Below are 18,002 nucleotides of genomic sequence, written 5' to 3'. Positions count from 1 at the left end.
TGGAGGTGATGGGAGAGATGGAGGGAGAGATGGAGAGTCAGGCTGGGGATGGGAGAGAGGGGAGGTGATGGGAGAGATGGAGAGAGGGTAGGGGGAGAGAGAGATGGAGAGTCAGGCTGGGGATGGGAGAGAGGGGAGGTGATGGGAGAGATGGAGAGAGGGAGGGGGAGAGAGAGATGGAGAGTCAGGCTGGGGATGGGAGAGAGGGTAGGGGGAGAGAGAGATGGAGAGTCAGGCTGGGGAATGGAGAGAGGGGAGGTGATGGGAGAGATGGAGAGAGGGTAGGAGGAGAGAGAGATGGAGAGTCAGGCTGGGGATGGGAGAGAGGGGAGGTGATGGAGAGATGGAGAGAGGGTAGGGGGAGAGAGAGATGGAGAGAGGGTAGGGGAGAGAGAGATGGAGAGAGGGTAGGGGGAGAGAGAGATGAGAGAGGGTAGGGGGAGAGAGAGATGGAGAGAGGGTAGGGGGAGAGAGAGATGGAGAGAGGGTAGGGGAGAGAGAGATGGAGAGAGGGTAGGGGAGAGAGAGATGGAGAGTCAGGCTGGGGATGGGAGAGAGGGGAGGGGATGGGAGAGATGGAGAGAGGGTAGGGGAGAGAGAGGGGAGGGGGAGAGAGAGATGGAGAGTCAGGCTGGGGATGGAGAGAGGGGAGGTGATGGGAGAGATGGAGAGAGGGTAGGGGGAGAGAGAGATGGAGAGTCAGGCTGGGATGGGAGAGAGGGGAGGGGATGGGATAGATGGAGAGAGGGTAGGGGAGGGAGAGGGGAGGGGAGGGGGAGAGAGAGATGGAGAGTCAGGCTGGGGATGGGAGAGAGGGGAGGTGATGGGAGAGATGGAGAGAGGGTCGGGGGAGAGAGAGATGGAGAGTCAGGGCTGGGGATGGGAGAGAGGGGAGGGGATGGGAGAGATGGAGAGAAGATAGGAGGAGAGAGAGATGGAGAGTCAGGCTGGGGATGGGAGAGAGGGGAGGTGATGGGAGAGATGGAGAGAGTGTAGGGGGGGAGAGAGGTGGAGAGTCAGGCTGGGATGGGAGAGAGGGGAGGGGATGGGAGAGATGGAGAGAGGGTAGGGGAGAGAGAGATGGAGAGTCAGGCTGGGAGGGAGAGAGGGGAGGTGATGGGAGAGATGGAGAGAGGGTAGGGGGAGAGAGAGATGGAGAGTCAGGCTGGGGATGGGAGAGAGGGGAGGGATGGGAGAATGGAGAGAGGGTAGGGGGAGAGAGAGATGGAGAGTCAGGCTGGGGATGGGAGAGAGGGGAGGCGATGGAGAGACGGAGAGAGGGTAGGGGGGAGAGAGAGATGGAGAGTCAGGCTGGGGATGGGAGAGAGGGAGGTGATGGGAGAGATGGAGAGAGGGTAGGGGAGAGAGAGATGGAGAGTCAGGCTGGGGATGGGAGAGAGGGAGAGGGTAGTGGGATGGGGGGAGTGTGGAGAGATGAGAGAGGGTAGGGGAGAGAGAGATGGAGAGTCAGGCTGGGATGGGAGAGAGGGGAGGTGATGGGAGAGATGGAGAGAGGGTAGGGGGAGAGAGAGATGGAGAGTCAGGCTGGGGATGGAGAGATGAGGGAGGTGATGGAGAGATGGAGAGAGGGTAGGGGGAGAGAGAGAGATGGAGAGTCAGGCTGGGATGGAGAGAGGGTAGGGGGAGAGAGTAGATGGGAGAGTCAGGGTGGGGGATGGTAGAGATGGGGAGGGGATGGGAGATGGGGAGAGAGGGTAGGGGGAGGGAGAGATGGAGAGTCAGGCTGGGATGGGAGAGAGGGGAGGTGATGGAGAGTTGGGAGAGGGTCGGAGGAGAGAGAGATGGAGAGTCAGGCTGGGGATGGGAGAGAGGGGAGGTGATGGAGAGATGGTCGGGGGGGAGAGAGAGATGGAGAGTCAGGCTGGGGATGGGAGGAGAGGGGAGGTGATGGGAGAGATGGAGAGAGGGTAGGGGAGAGTGAGATGGAGAGAGGGTAGGGGTAGAGAGAGATGGAGAGAGGGTAGGGGGAGAGAGAGATGGTGAGAGGGTAGGGGGAGAGAGAGATGGAGAGAGGGTAGGGGGAGAGAGAGATGGAGAGTCAGGCTGGGGATGGGAGAGAGGGGAGGGGATGGGAGAGATGGAGAGAGGGGAGGGGGAGAGAGAGATGGAGAGTCAGGCTGGGGATGGGAGAGAGGGAGGTGATGGAGAGATGGAGAGAGGGTCGGTGGAGAGAGAGATGGAGAGTCAGGCTGGGGATGGAGAGAGGGGAGGTGATGGGAGAGATGGAGAGAGGGAGGGGAGGTGATTGGAGAGATGGAGAGAGGGGAGGGAGGTGATGGGAGAGATGGAGAGAGGGTAGGGGAGAGAGAGATGGAGAGTCAGGCTGGGGATGGAGAGAGGGGAGGTGATGGAGAGATGGAGAAGAGGGTAGGGGAGAGAGAGATGGAGAGTCAGGCTGGGGATGGGAGAGAGGGGAGGTGATGGGAGAGATGGAGAGAGGGGAGGGGAGGTGATGGGAGAGATGGAGAGAGGGTAGGGGGAGAGAGAGATGGAGAGTCAGGCTGGGGATGGAGAGAGGGAGGTGATGGGAGAGATGGATGAGAGGGGAGAGAGAGATGGAGAGTCAGGCTGGGATGGGAGAGAGGGAGGTGATGGAGAGATGGAGAGAGGGGAGGGGGGAGGAGAGATGGAGAGGGTAGGGGGAGAGAGAGATGGAGAGTCAGGCTGGGATGGAGAGAGGGGAGGTGTGGGAGAGATGGAGAGAGGGGAGGGGGAGAGAGAGATGGAGAGAGGGTAGGGGGAGAGAGAGATGGAGAGTCAGGCTGGGGATGGAGAGAGGGGAGGTGATGGAGAGATGGAGAGAGGGGAGGGGAGGTGATGGGAGCCGCGAGCATTCCCTGAGATGAATGCAGAGACCGATGTGGAGAGAAGTCGGGAACCGATCGTGGGCGCGCTGGTCTCCGCGCGGGAACGCGCGTGTGGTGTGTGTGGCGCGGCGCGCGCCCTGCTCCCTTCTTTACCGAGCGCGCACCCGCGGTCCGCCCCTGTCACTCTGGCAAAGGGGCAGAGAGAGAGAGAGAGAGGAGAGAGAGAAGCAGCAAACAAGAGCCCGAGGAGCAGCAAGAGCAACCGGATCATGGCGGAGTCGCTGTCTAACTTCGGCAGATGCACCCACGCCATCGTCAGGGACATCCCCGACTCGCTGGGCAAAGAAGCGCTGAGGACCGGCGGCGGCGGCGGCTGCTGCAAGGAGCAGCAGCAGCAGGAGGAGGTGGTGGAGGTGGTGGTGTCGCCGGTGGACATGGCCAGAGCCCGCCGAGAGCATGACCTGTACGTGGCGGTGCTGCGCCAGAAACTGGGCTTGCAGGTGGTGGAGCTGCCGGCCGACGAGAGCCTCCCGGACTGCGTGTTCGTGGAAGACACTGCGGTGGTGTGCGGCGACACGGCTCTGCTCACCCACCCCGGGGCGCCCAGCCGGCGCAGAGAGGTAAAAATGCACCGCCGTCGGAATTCAGGATCCCTCCCCTCCCCTCCTCCTCCTCCCCTCCCCTCCTCCTCCTCCCCTCCCCTCCTCCTCCTCCCCTCCCCTCTCTCCTCTCACCCCCCCAGATCAGTGTCCACAAGCAGCTCACTGCAATCTTTGACTTGTTGCCCCTTCACCTTCTCTTCCCACCTCCCCCCCCCAAAAAAAAAAACCACTTTCTGCAATCTTTCATTCCAATTGATGGCTGTGTGGGATTTTCAACCCCACTTATGGACTTGCATATTCCAGATTTTGCTTTTTACAAGTGCACCCTGAATCCAGAGACTGTGGGTCCCTCTCTCTCTCTGCATCTCCCCACCCTCCCTCTGCGCCTACCATCTCCCCACCCTCCCTCTGCCCTATCATCTCCCCACCCTCCCTCTGCCCTATCATCTCCCCTCTGCCCCTACCATCTCCCCCCACCATCTCCCCCTACCACCTCTCCCTCCCCCACCACCTCTCCCTCTGCCCCTACCATCCCTCCTCTGTCCAGCATCTCACAATCTCCCCCCCCCCGAACCCACGCTTCTCCCCCCCCCCCCCCCCCGAATCCTCGCTCCCCCCCCCCCCCGAATCCTCGCTTCCCCCCCCCCCCCGAACCCTCGCTCCCCCCCCCCCCGAACCCGCTTCTTCCCCCCCCCCCCCCGAACCCTCGCTTCCCCCCCCCCCGAACCCTCGCTTCCCCCCCCCCGAACCCTCGCTTCCCCCCCCCCGAACCCTCGCTTCCCCCCCCCCGAACCCTCGCTTCCCCCCCCCCCCCGAACCCTCGCTTTCCCCCCCCCCCCGAACCCTCGCTTCCCCCCCCCCGAACCTCGCTTCCCCCCCCCCCCGAACCCTCGCTTCCCCCCCCCCGAACCCTCGCTTCCCCCCCCCCCGAACCCTCGCTTCCCCCCCCCCCCCGAACCCTCGCTTCCCCCCCCCCCTGAACCCTCGCTTCCCCCCCCCCGAACCCTCGCTTCCCCCCCCCCCGAACCCTCGCTTCCCCCCCCCCCGAACCCTCGCTTCCCCCCCCCCGAACCCTCGCTTCCCCCCCCCCGAACCCTCGCTTCCCCCCCCGAACCCTCGCTTCCCCCCCCCCGAACCCTCGCTTCCCCCCCCCGAACCCTCGCTTCCCCCCCCCCGAACCCTCGCTTCCCCCCCCCGAACCCTCGCTTCCCCCCCCCCGAACCCTCGCTTCCCCCCCCCGAACCCTCGCTTCCCCCCCCCGAACCCTCGCTTCCCCCCCCCGAACCCTCGCTTCCCCCCCCCCGAACCCTCGCTTCCCCACCCCCGAACCCTCGCTTCCCCCCCCCCCGAACCCTCGCTTCCCCCCCCCCGAACCCTCGCTTCCCCCCCCCGAACCCTCGCTTCCCCCCCCCCGAACCCTCGCTTCCCCCCCCCCGAACCCTCGCTTCCCCCCCCCCGAACCCTCGCTTCCCCCCCCCCCGAACCCTCGTTTCCCCCCCCCCCCCGAACCCTCGTTTCCCCCCCCCCCGAACCCTCGTTTTCCCCCCCCCCCGAACCCTCGTTTCCCCCCCCCGAACCCTCGTTTCCCCCCCCCCCCGAACCCTCGTTTCCCCCCCCCCCGAACCCTCGTTTCCCCCCCCCCCCCCGAACCCTCGTTTCCCCCCCCCCCCCCGAACCCTCGTTTCCCCCCCCCCCCCCGAACCCTCGTTCCCCCCCCCCCCCGAACCCTCGTTCCCCCCCCCCCCGAACCCTCGTTTCCCCCCCCCCCCGAACCCTCGTTTCCCCCCCCCCCGAACCCTCGTTTCCCCCCCCCCCCCCCCGAACCCTCGTTCCCCCCCCCCCCCCGAACCCTCGTTTCCCCCCCCCCCCCCCCCCCCGAACCCTCGTTCCCCCCACGAACCCTCGTTTCCCCCCCCGCCGAGGGGAGTCTAAGGGGGTTTGACAGGGTTGATGCTGAGAGGTTGTTTCCTCGGCTGGAGAATCCGGAACTCGAGGGCATCGTCTCAGGATAAGGGGTCGGCCATTTAAAACCCTGAGATGTGGAGAAATTTCTTCACTCAGAGGGTGGTGAATCTTTGGAATTCTCTGGAGGGCTTTGGATGCTGAGTCGTTGAGTATATTCAAGGCTGAGATGGATAGATTTTTGGACTCTAGGGGAAATCAAGGGATATGGGGATCGGGCGGGAAAGTGGAGTTGAGGTGAAGATCAGCCATGATCTTATTGAATGGCGGAGCAGGATCGAGGGGCCAAATGGCCTACTCCTGCTCCTATTTCTTATGTTCTTACCCCTGTCGGGCCCTTCCACCTTACCCCCTCTCTGTTACAGAATAATATTGAACATGTATCAATTCAACGATGTACCTGAAGAATTAGCCTTCTCCCAGATACTTGTGAAAATGATACCACCTTAGGAAGCAAATTCAATGTGTGCAGTCCCGTTCTCTTTCCCCCCCCCCAATACTGCACTTTGATTTTAGGCTTGAAAGCAGTCTATTTAAATGCGGTTAATTATTTCTTTGTGTAGTCAGTGCATTTGACCATTAATACTGTATTGCTATTCAATGTACTTACTGTTGCCACTTGTGTGAACTAACTCTAGATAAGGCTGAGCCACTGGCTGGTTTGAAAAATTAAAATGTGAAAGAAGAATGCACTTTCTAATGTAAATCCCTTTTGAAATCCTTTTATTTCTGAGATGTAAAGGGTGGTAGTTACCAGCAGCAATTTGCTATGAAAAACTAATTGAGCAAGATGGCAATTTCACTTAGAAGATTACAACACTCATTACAAGCCCCAGGTCCTAATATTGTCTTTGTTATGAAGCTGCTGAAAATTGGGTCCTAACTTTTTCCTGTTGGCTCATGTTATTGGACATCAAGTAAGAATGTGTACTAGTTAAAACACCGAATGCTTGTGTCTCATGTTTTGTGCTCCAGTGTAGAGGGCAGCGTCTATATAAACTACACTGGCTTTCAGAGAATGAGCAATGTAAACACGTTCGTCTTTAACCAGCTTGAGCAAGTCTTGCTTTTCATCCAAAAATGTTTCAACTAACCAAGCCAAGAGTATTTCAAATTGTAGATTAGACCTGGTTGATGCAATGTAGCAATTTTTAAATGTTAAATTGCACTCAGAAGTGAATAATTTTCTTTTTGTGTATGGCGTTTACAAGTCTCATCTGTGCTGAAAAAAAAACATTTATGTGATGAAGTAATTAATTTCATGGAACAAAACCCCCATTTTTGGGATATATTTGTGTGGGATTATGTTCACAGTTACAGTATAGTCACTGCTGCAACATTACATGTTCCTGTCTGTTAGGGGTTTATTTCTTTTAATTCATCAAATGTATCTATTCCAGTACATAAGAAACAAATACCCTTAGATTGATAGAGTTTATAGCTATAAATATCACACACACTGAGGTTCAAAAATACCTTTTAGCAGCTTAAGTGTTCTCGCTTAAATGTTAACCATTCAGTCTGAAATAACCTATTTAAAATCTACCCTAGTGTTAAGACCAGGTATTGTATATCACAACCTGGTGTTTCGTAAGGATTATATGTCTTTGCAATTATGCAACCATTTCAGGTATTGATGCAATCTAATTTAGCAGAACAAGATGTCTTTGTTTGGGAAAAGCTGTAACATTTGATTTCTCAAATGAGAATTTTTGCTGTGTAATACCCCAAGAAGCAATTGTGGTATGTGGAATATTGCGACAGGAGCATGTTGAGTAATTGTTTTTCATTCTTTTTTAACTATTTAGATATGAGATTCAAGACCTGTAATTTTCCAGTCAACACTTGTTGAACAATTAGCGCAAACCTTTTCTACTATTGCCAACCTTTTATCATCATCGTATTGAGTGGAACAGGTGTACCAGGGATAATTTCTAAAATGCAAACAAATCAGGCCTCAGATGAAGTACTGTGTACAGATCTGGGCCAACCCTTGTAAGAAAGATATCAGAAAGCGGGACAGTGAAGATTCTCTAGGATACCAATTATAGCGAGGAAGAAATGCTGAAAAAATTAACTTTTTTTTCATTGGGACAGGCAAATTAAGGGGGGAGTCTATTAAGAGATTTTCAATTATGACAGATTTTGAGAGGGTAAATAGTGAAAGTTAGGTGTCACTAATTGGTGAGTTGGTAAATCAGTAATAGCACGAGAAGAACATGTGAAGTTAGAAGCTTTTATGTGTCAAACAGATGGTTATTAGAACATGGAATGCTTTGCCATGAATGGCTATTGAGGAAGATCCTTTAGTATAATTTAAAAGGGAATTGGATAGCTATTTGTAAAGGGGAATTATACAGCAAAAATTCCCATTAAGAAATCAAAACCTTTCCCCAAAAGAAATGTGCCAAATTAGGTTGTGTCAGTAACTGCTATGGATAGTTGCCCAGATATATAATCCATATGAAAGAGCAAGAAGTGTTGAGTTGATTGTTGAAGAACTAGCACTAGGCACAGAGGGCTCTATGGTTCGCTTCCCAGCTGTAATTTCTAGGATTTTATGAAATTTAATATTAGCCCACTATTTGATTTCACCAGTCTGAGAAAAATTGGATCTCATCTTTTTTCCTGTTGGCCCAGTTTATTGGACATTAAGTGGAATCTGTACTGGTTAAAACACCAAATGCTTGTCTCCCATGTTTTGTGCTCCAGTGTAGAGGGCACGTGTATATAAAACTACACTGGCTTTCAGAGAATGAGAAATGTAAACATGTTGTTTCTTTAACCAGCTTGAGCAAGTCATGCTTTTCATCCAAAAATGTTTTCAACTTAATCAAACCGAGAATTTCAAATTGCAGATTGGACCTGGTTGATGTAATGTAGCAGTTTTTAAATATTAAATTACACTCAGAAGTGACTAATTTTCTTTATCTAGCCTAACATCTGTTGTCGGGAAATTGCTAGAGTCTATAATTAAGGATGGAGTGACTGAACACCTTGAAAATTTTCAGCTGATCAGAGAGAGCCAGCATGGATTTGTAAAGGGTATGTCATGCCTGACGAACCTGATTCAATTTTTGACGAGGTGTCTAAAGTAGTGGACAGCGGACTGTCTTTGGATGTTGTTTATATAGACTTTCAAAAGGCATTCGATAAAGTCCCTCATAAGAGACTGTTAGCTAAAGTTGAAGCTCTTGGAATTGAGGGCAAATTATTGACCTGGTTAGGAAATTGGCTGAGCTGCAGGAGACAGAGAGTAGGGATAATGGGCAGGTACTCATATTGGCAGGATGTGACTAGTGATGTCCCACAGGGATCTGTGTTGGGGCCTCAACTATTCACTGTATTTATTAACGAGATGGAGAGCCACATATCCAAGTCTGTTGATGACACAAAGATAGGCAGCATTGTAAGCAGTGCAGATGGAAGTATAAAATTACAGAGAGATAGTAATATATTAAGTGAATGGGCAAAACTGTGGCAAATGTAGGCAAGTGTGAAGTCATCCACTTTGGACCTAAAAAGGATAGATCAGAGTACTTTCTAAATGATGAAAAGTTCAAAACAGTAGAGGCCCAAAGAGACTTAGGGGTCCATGTACATAGATCATTAAAATGTCATAGACAGATACAGAAAATAATTAAAAAGGCTAATGGAATGCTGGCCTTTATATCTAGAGGAGTAGAATCCAAGGGGGTAGAAGTTATGCTACAGCTATACAAAGCCGTGGTTAGAACACACCTGGAGTACTGTGTTCAGTTCTGGGCATCGCACCTTAGGAAGGATACATTGGCCTTGGAGGGAGTGCAGCGTAGATTTACTCGGATGATACCTGGACTCCCAGGGTTAAATTACAAGGAGATATTACACAAACTAGGGTTGTATTACCCGGAAGTTAGGAGATTAAGGGGTGAATTGATCGAAGTTTTCAAGCTATTAAGGGGAACTGATAGAGTAGATAGAGAGAAACTATTTCCGCTAGTTGGGGAGTCTAGGACTAGGGGACATAACCTAAAAATTAGAGCTAGGACTTTCAGGAGTGAAGTTAGGAAACGCTTCTATGCGCAAAGGGTGGCAGAAGTTTGGAACTCTCTTCCGCAAATGGCAGTTAATGCTAGCTCAATTGTTAATTTTAAATCTGAGATTGACAGATTTTTGTTAACCAAAGGTATTAAGGGATATGGGGCTAAGGCTGGTATATGGAGCTAGGTCACAGATCAGCCATGATCACATTGAATGGTGGAACAGGCTCGAGGGCTAAATGGCCTACTCCTATGTTCCTATATTCCTAAGGTATGGTGTTTGCAAGTTTCATCTGTGTTTGGGAAAAAAAAACATTTGAGATGAAGTAATTAGTTTCATAGAACAAAACCCCCATTTTTGGAATATATTTGTGTGGGATTATGTTCACAGTTACAGTATAGTCACTGCTGCAAAATTACACATTCCCATCTGTTCGGGGTTTATTTCTTTTAATTCATCAAATGTATCTATTCCAGTACATAAGAAACAAATACCCTTAGATTGATAGAGTTTATAGCTATAGATATCACACACCCTGAGGTTCAAAAATACCTTTTAGCAGCTTAAGTGCACTGTTCTAGCTTAAATGTTAACCATTCAGTCTTAAATAACCTATTTAAAATCTACCCTAGTGTTAAGACCAGGTATTGTATATCACAACCTGGTGTTTCATAAGGATTATATGTCTTTGCAACTATGTATCCATTTCAGGTATTGATGCAATCTAATTTAGCAGAACAAGATGTCTTTGTTTGGGAAAAGCTGTAACATTTGATTTCTCAAATGTGAATTTTGCTGTGTAATACCCCAAGAAGCAATTGTGGTATGTGGAATATTGCGACAGGAGCATGTTGAGTAATTGTTTTTCATTCTTTTTAAACTGTTTTTAGATATGGGATTCAAGACCTGTCATTTTCCAGTCAACACTTGTTGAACAATTAGCACAAACCTTTTATCATCATCGTATTGAGTAGAACAGGTGTACCAGAGATAATTTCTAAAATGCAAACAAATCAGGCTTCGGATCAAGTACTGGGTATAGATCTGGGCAAACCGTTATAAGGAAGATATTACGGAGAGGGAAAGTGAACATCCTCTAGGATACCAATTATTGTTATGAAGAAATGCTGAAAAAATTATCTTTTCTTCATTGGAATAGACAGATTGGGGGAGGGATGGGGTCTAATAGAGGTTTTCAATTATGACACACTTTGAGATGGTAAATAGTGAACGACAGTTGCCACTGGTTGTTGAGTTGGTAAATCAGAATTAGCACTTGAAGAACATAGGAAATTAGAAGCATTTATGCTTCAAACAGATGGTTATTAGAACAACAACAAAAACTTGCATTTATATAGCGCCTTTAACATAGTAAAACATCCCAAGGTGCTTCACAGGAGCGATTATCAGACAAAAATTGACACCGAGCCACAAAAGGAGATATTAGGACAGGAGACCAAAAACTTGATCAAAGAGGTAGGTTTTAAGGAGTGTCTTAAAGGGGGAAGAGAGAGGTAGAGACCTAGACAGCTGAAGGCACGGCCGCCAATGGTGGATTGATTTAAAATTGGGGATGCGCAAAAGGCAAGAATTGGACGAGCGCAGAGATCTCTGAGGATTGTGGGGCTGGAGGAGGTTACAGAAATAGGGAGGGGTGAGGCCACGGAGGGATTTGAAAACAAGGATGAGAATTTTAAAATCGGGGCATTCCCGAACCGGGAGCCAATGTAGGTCAGCGAGTACAAGGTTGATGGGTGAACAGGACTTGGTGGGGGTTAGGATACAGGCAGCAGAGTTTTGGATGAGCTCAAGTTTATGGAGGGTGGAAGATGGGAGGCTGACTAGGAGAGCATTGGAATAGTCAAGTCTATGAATACTTAGCCATGAGTGGCTATTGAGACAGAGCCTATAGTATAATTTAAAGAAAGAAAGATTTGCGTTAGTACCGTGCTTTTCACGGCCTCAGGACGTCCCAAAGCACTTTATAACCAATGAAGTACTTTTGAAGTGTAGTCACTGTTGCCATGTAGCAAACGTGGCAGCCAATTAGCACAGCAAGCCCCAACAAACAGCAGTGTGATAATGACCATATAATCTGTTTTAGTTATGTTGGTTGAGGGATGAATGTTGGCCAGTATACCGGGACATCTCCCCTGCAGTCCTTCGAAGAGTGCTGTAAGACTTCCACCTGAGGGGACAGACAGGGCCCCGGTTTAACATCTCATCTGAGAGACGCCACCTCTGACAGTGCAGCACAGGCTCAGTGGGTAGCGCTCTTGCCTCTGAGTCAGACGGTTGAGGGTTCGAGTCCCACTCCAAAGATTTGAGCGTGTTATCTAGGCTGACACTCCAGTGCAGTACTGAGGGAGTGCTGCACTCTGAGGTGCCGTCTTTTAGATGAGACTTTAAACCAAGGCTCCGTCTGCCCCCTCAATTGGGCATAAAACACCCCATGGCATTATTTTGAAGAAGAGCAGGGGAGTTCTCCCCAGTGTCCTGGCCAATATTTATCCTTCAACCAACATCACTTTTTAAAAAAAAAAACAATTATCTGGTCATTATCTCATTACTGTTTGTGGGATCTTGCTGTGTGATTTTTGGCTGCCGAGTTTCGAACTTTACAACAGCGACTACACTTCAAAAGTACCTCATTGGCTGGAAAGCGCTTTGGGGCATCCTGAAGTTGTGAAAGGTGCTGTATAAATGCAAGTCTTTCTTTATATGTAAGGAGGTGTACGAGAGGTTGGAGGTAACTTGTCGCGTGGTTTCCCTCCTTCCCCTATGGCAAAACATCTGGCCTCCACTTCGCACCTCCCCTTTACTTGAGCAGCAAAGACATGAAACTCATCCTTTGGGGAACTAAGGGCACAAAGACCTGCACCAGGACTCAAGTGTCGCAGTATGTCCATCAGCGGTCCTGTGCACCACTGCACTTCCCAAGGAGCAAATTTAATTTCTTTAAAACGTTGAAGCACATTTGACAAGGAGTACACAAAAATGTCATTATATTTTTCTTCCACCTGTCAAAGTGATGCTCAGATTAAGACACGTTCTGTTAAATGTTCCCTTTAGCAGCTATAGCTAAAATAGAACACTGTATCATGTATCAATCGCTTTTGTGGAGCTAATGAGACAATTGGCTGTAGACAGATGACAGATATGAACAGTCCATGTTGTGGGGTAACTTTGCAATTAACTGGAGTCAGCATCTGTTTTGATAGCTGTTCATTGATACTTGATTTGCCTGAAGAGTGTTACAGGTATGTGCTCAAGAAATGTAGAGCTCTAGGTTTTACTCTAATGCCACCATCAAAATAATATTTTGCAAATGTGCCTTGATTTCTGAGGCACTGTATAGCGCCATTACTTCAATTGCTAGAAAATCTGTGTCGGCAGAAAGCACTTTGCCGTAGAATGATATGAAAAGATAATATTGTTCAATAGATTTCTGTTTCACAGCACAGTGGAGTCAGACTCTGATACATTTCACTGATTTTTTTTTATATAATCCAATGTATTATAGTACACAGGGGAATTGATTGAAATCAAAAGAAAATCCAGATAATTGTAGTAACAGATGAGTCCCTTGTTCTCAGGAGGTTCTACAATTAAGGCAGTAATTGTGATAATCCTAAAGTCAGTTTCATTTGATAGGGTGGTTTACGTGCGTACAACAGCCCTATGCAAATGTGCTTGTTCAGTGTGCATCTGTTTCCTTGTAGTTTAGATCTGATCCCAATTTTTACCATGCATTTAGCACCGTTTTAATAAGTAGATAATCAAATAGCACTTCATTCTATCGCATGGACATGCAAAGCTGTAAATTTAATAAACTGGTTATTAATTATCAACATGATAACTCCCATATCATCAGATTTTGGTCTATATTGTACATTCTCTCCTCCTTCACTTGTACTTCTTTTTAAACTATCTTTTGGTGAATTTTGTGCTTTTCTGGAGAATGGAGCACTCCCATTTGGTACACCTAGATTCCACACCAAGGACTACCAGGTCTGATACAGATGCAGAGTAAACTCCTCGGGGGACATTTGGACTTTGGGTGATAGTGTGCGATGGGCAATATCGGATCAGCCACCTGCTATTTACCTCTCCCGATTTTCATTCCCATTGACTTCGATGGAAATCATCTGTTTTACACTAATGCCTAAAGTCAAAATTAGCCCCCTTCTATCCAACTGCAACTGTGTTGTGCTTTAGCCCCAGAAGACACCCCTTAATTCCAGCAGTGCGACGCCTTATTCCCTTTCCCACTCCAGCCTTTGAACGAGATTGCTTGTTAGTGCCAAATAATTGTTTTTTGCCCCCCCAACTTTTATGACTTGTTGATTCTCTCTCACTTGGCATTTTGGGTAGTTTCATCGACTATTACAGTAGAGAAGGAGGCCATTCGGCCCCTTGTGCCTGTGCCGGCTCTTTGAAAGAGCTATCCAATTAGTTCCACTCCCCTGATCTTTTCCCATAGCCCTACAAATTTTTCCTTTTCAAGTATTTATCCAATTCCCTTTCGAAAGTTACTATCAAACGTGCATCCACCACTCTTTCAGGCAGTGCATTCCAGATCATAACAACTCGTTGCATGAAAAAATCACTCCAGAATTTATTTGGAGAAGGCTGCTGATCGAAGGTGGGGTCTATGCTAGTGAGAACCAAAATGCTGTAAATGTTTATTAATTGGAAATGGCGATGTGAGAAGCACAATAATTTTTTTTTAGTTTTGGACTAGTGCTACTGTTTATACATTCAAGTGCTAACTATTGCATCTGGTCATACTTATATATTCCCCAAAGTGGGCCAAGACTTTATGATGTATTGAGCTGCTGTAGCATAAGTGAACCTAAAGTCAGGTATAGATACCTGTGCGGAACAATGCACAGTTTATAAAGGTTTATTGGTGTATAGAAACTGTGGGCAATATATATTCTCCTATCAGCCCATGTCATCTACTATGTCGACCTGCTTTGGTATCATAATGGCCCCTTGGTGTACATTGTACAAAATACACTATAAATTGATATATTTATTATGGAGGTCAAAAAATAAAACCATATCAATTATAATTACAAAATGAATGAGAAGGGAAATATTAATGGCTGAAAGACTATATTCTTAACAGTTGATGCTTTGTAAAATAAAAGTATTAAATACTTTACTGAAGAAATATTGCAGCCTGTTTAGAGTTGAGCAAATGGTTTTGTGGACGTCCAACAAGCTGACAGGCAATGAAAAAAAATGACTTCATTCACTTTTTTTTTACTTTCAAGTAAGAAACAAAACCACTTGTGGATTACAGTGACCGTGAAATGAGAAATACGTGCAAAGTCTAAGGATTTTTTGAAGAGTCTAACTGCATCTGACCTGCGAGATTGGTTTTGTAAGATTAGCTGCAGAGTCCCTCGACCCCAATTCCAGAAAAGCACCCCCATCTGCACCAGTGCAATTTTATTCCATTTTCCACACCGGCTACCCTGTGACCTCTCTAGTAAAGATTGATAATTTAATGCCAGTGTTGTGCCGTAGGCCCATACTCACTAGGAACTGGTTGAGATTGCACATGCTCATTCACGTGGGACCTCTGTAGCCAGCAGATACGGGAGACCTTCATCCCATCAAGCTGGGCTGAATTTGAACCCAGTTCCCAGAAGTGAAAGCTGTGATTTAACTCTCAGTATCATCCAGTGCCCTATTTAATACTACGCCTTATTCTGAGAAAACCACAGTGAAAGAGTAGCATTACCTGATTGAGGTTGGCTCATTTCCTTTGATCAGGATTTATGATGATTTAAAAGCTTTGGCAATTTATCCATTGATTTGGCAAGCTTTGGTGGAGAGCAGTTAATTATGGATTACTTTGTTACGCCAAGTGTTTTAAGTCTTTACCGTAACACTAAATTGAAAAAAAAATATTTATTTGGAGACGAATCAAAGATTTTCTAAAATATTTGTTAAGATTTTCTGCTGCTAAACTGAACATTGTGTAAACAAGATCTACATTTCTGATGAGCATAAATGGCTGGATCAGGCAGGTCGAGTAACCTGAAAAATAGGGAGGTCTGATTTATCCAGACTGGAGATATAATCACTGGGCCATCAAACCTTGGAACTGATGTCACGTACTTGCTCATCAACTGTTTCTAATGGCAGATCAAGGCTTGCTACGTTACACCAATCAAATATATCTCCGTTATAGACCCAACTATTTATTTCCCCTCCTGTTTTGAAGGCAATGACTTGTATTAGAAGGACATGCTGATATGGTGAGATGAAGTAGGGAGGGAGGAAGCTCATATGGAGCATGGACCTGTTGGGCGGATGGCCTGTTTCTATGCTGCAGACTCTATGGGCCCGATATTAGGATGGAGGCGGGTTGGCAGCGGGGGGTCGACTGGGCGCGTGGGTAATGCGCCCAGTGAAATCGGGGTGCTCCGCACGCAGCCCAATTGAAGGTATTTACGCGTGCTTCCGGGTTTCCCGTTCCAGACCTGCGCAGCGGGCGCACTGCGCACCCGCATCACAGGCTGTCAGCAGGAGGAGCTCTGTTTAAAGGGGCAGGCCTCCAATGCTCCTCCTGCAGCAAAGAACCATTTTTGGAGCATGGAGCAGGCCAGAGGCAGGGTTGCTCCAAGGTTCTCTGACTCCTCACTCCAGGTGCTGCTCGATGGGGTGAGGAGTAGGAGGGCAATTTTTTTCCCATCTGATGGGAGGAGGTGGCCTCCCTCTGCCACCAAGAAGGCCTGGCTGGAGGTGGCCGAGGAGGTCAGCAGCAGCGGCAATGTGTGCCAAACCTGGGTCCAGTGCAGGAAGCGCTTTAATGACCTAACCAGGTCAGCCAAAGTGAGTATACTTAGGCATTCTCCCACACTCCGTCTTCCACATCACCTCCACCACCACACAACTCCTTCTGCACTGCCGCCACAACGCTCTCGCATCACTCCTCACATCCACTCAACCATCAACCTCACCTTGCCTGCACTTACTCACCGCCCCAGTTCCCATTCGAACACTACCACGCAACCCAACCCTCATACAATCTCATGGCTATGTCTCACACGCACCCTCCCATGCATCTCCCTCACGGTCACCCCCACCCACACCAATGCATGCACCGGGTCACTATGCAACCATCACTCAATCACGCCTCTCTGTGTTTTGCCTGGATAGGAGAAGAGATGCCAAAATGCCCGGTAGAGGGCAAGGAACGGAGGGGGCCCGCCACACCAGGTGGTCCTAACGGACACGGGGCAGCAGGCATTGGAACTAAGCCGGACGCTGGAGTGCCTGTCCGTGGCGGACGCCGAGACCAGGAGCGCACAAACGGCTGGTGACAGAAATCTAACACTCAGCACTCATGATAGCGAATGATCTTAGCATCACTTGGCATCTGCAGCACCTCAACATCTGTCCAACATGCTTAATGTTGCTTTCTGTTCTCTTGCAGGGCCATCTGCGAGCGCCGTGACCATGGACGGCAATTCCTCAGAGGACCTGTCGGCCTCTGAGGGTCCATCGTCACATCTGAGCATAGCATCCACCAGCGCAGATACACACACCTCGGTGGGTCCCCGTCCTCAGTTAGTTGGGCTTGCACATGGTGAGTCACCACGCACATGTGAGCGTGAGCACGAGCAGGCCCTGGTGGCAGAGGCAGCCATGGAGAGTCCGAGTCAGTGGGAGTACTCTTCTCCAGGCTCTGCTCAGCTGGACCCAGATGCTGAACCCTGGGGGCCAGCCATGAAAAGGAGTCATCGAGAGCCAGCAGCACATTGCCGAGGTACTAGAACAGTTGCCACGCGCGCACTCCACAGTCGTGCAGAGGATGGAGGAGTCCAACTCATGCATGAGTGGAATGGTGGCACAGGTACAGAAGGGTATCTGAGATAGTGTCACAGGGATGTGAAGGCATCTCTGAGATAGTGTCGCGGGAATGTCTGCGATGGAGGAAAGGCTAGCCTCCATCGAGCTTCAAGCACGGCTCAACAATGAGTCCATTCAGGTCCTGACAACGGCCGTTCGGATTCAGGGTGAGCAACATTCTGCCGCCTTAAACAGGCTGACAGATACATTACAACTGGCCTTCCAAGGCTTCACACAAGTCCTCCAAACTGTCGTCCAGCAGGGTGGAAGGAGTGATGTGGGCCTGGGCCAGGAGAAGGATGATGGTGAAAGGGAACATGGAAGTGGGGTCGCCACTCAAAGTGCTTCCACGTCTCACCCGTTGCCCCCCTCTCAACCTGTACCCGCAATGCTGCCTCCTCTCCAGGTGGCCGAGTCTGCTCCTACACAGGTGGAGCAGTCTTTGGAGAGGCCCCCATGGGCACCGAAACCAAGAGGGCGTCCGCGCAAAGCATCTCATCGGTCAGGGCATGGACGAGAGCAACCTGCCACTAACTCTGCTGAAGCCACGGGTAGCACCACATAGGGGTTCCCGGAAACGTAAGGCTAAGGTTTTGTGAGCACAAAGGGGATGCACAAGGGTGTATGACAGAATGCCATGTTTTTCATTTAGTTTAGTTTGTTTTGCAAAGCACATTAAAATTTGTTATCACCACTACTGCCACGTCTTTGCAAA

General features: G+C 49.3%; 1 protein-coding gene across 1 annotated transcript in view; it reads left to right on the top strand.

Moving 5' to 3' along the window:
* The first annotated feature begins 3,007 nt into the window (after nucleotides 1–3,007).
* The window catches only part of ddah1 (dimethylarginine dimethylaminohydrolase 1), a 122,996-nt gene continuing 108,001 nt past the window's right edge, over nucleotides 3,008–18,002 (top strand). The window contains exon 1 of the mRNA XM_067989820.1: nucleotides 3,008–3,448. Within this exon, the coding sequence (XP_067845921.1) occupies nucleotides 3,098–3,448 (351 nt within the window). The 5' untranslated portion in view covers nucleotides 3,008–3,097. The remainder of the gene's footprint in view (nucleotides 3,449–18,002) is intronic.

This window comes from Heptranchias perlo, chromosome 9 (genome assembly GCF_035084215.1).
Source record: "Heptranchias perlo isolate sHepPer1 chromosome 9, sHepPer1.hap1, whole genome shotgun sequence".
NCBI lineage: Eukaryota > Metazoa > Chordata > Chondrichthyes > Hexanchiformes > Hexanchidae > Heptranchias > Heptranchias perlo.
Note: the sequence above shows the minus strand (reverse complement) of the source record. Positions and strands in the feature narration are given on the sequence as shown.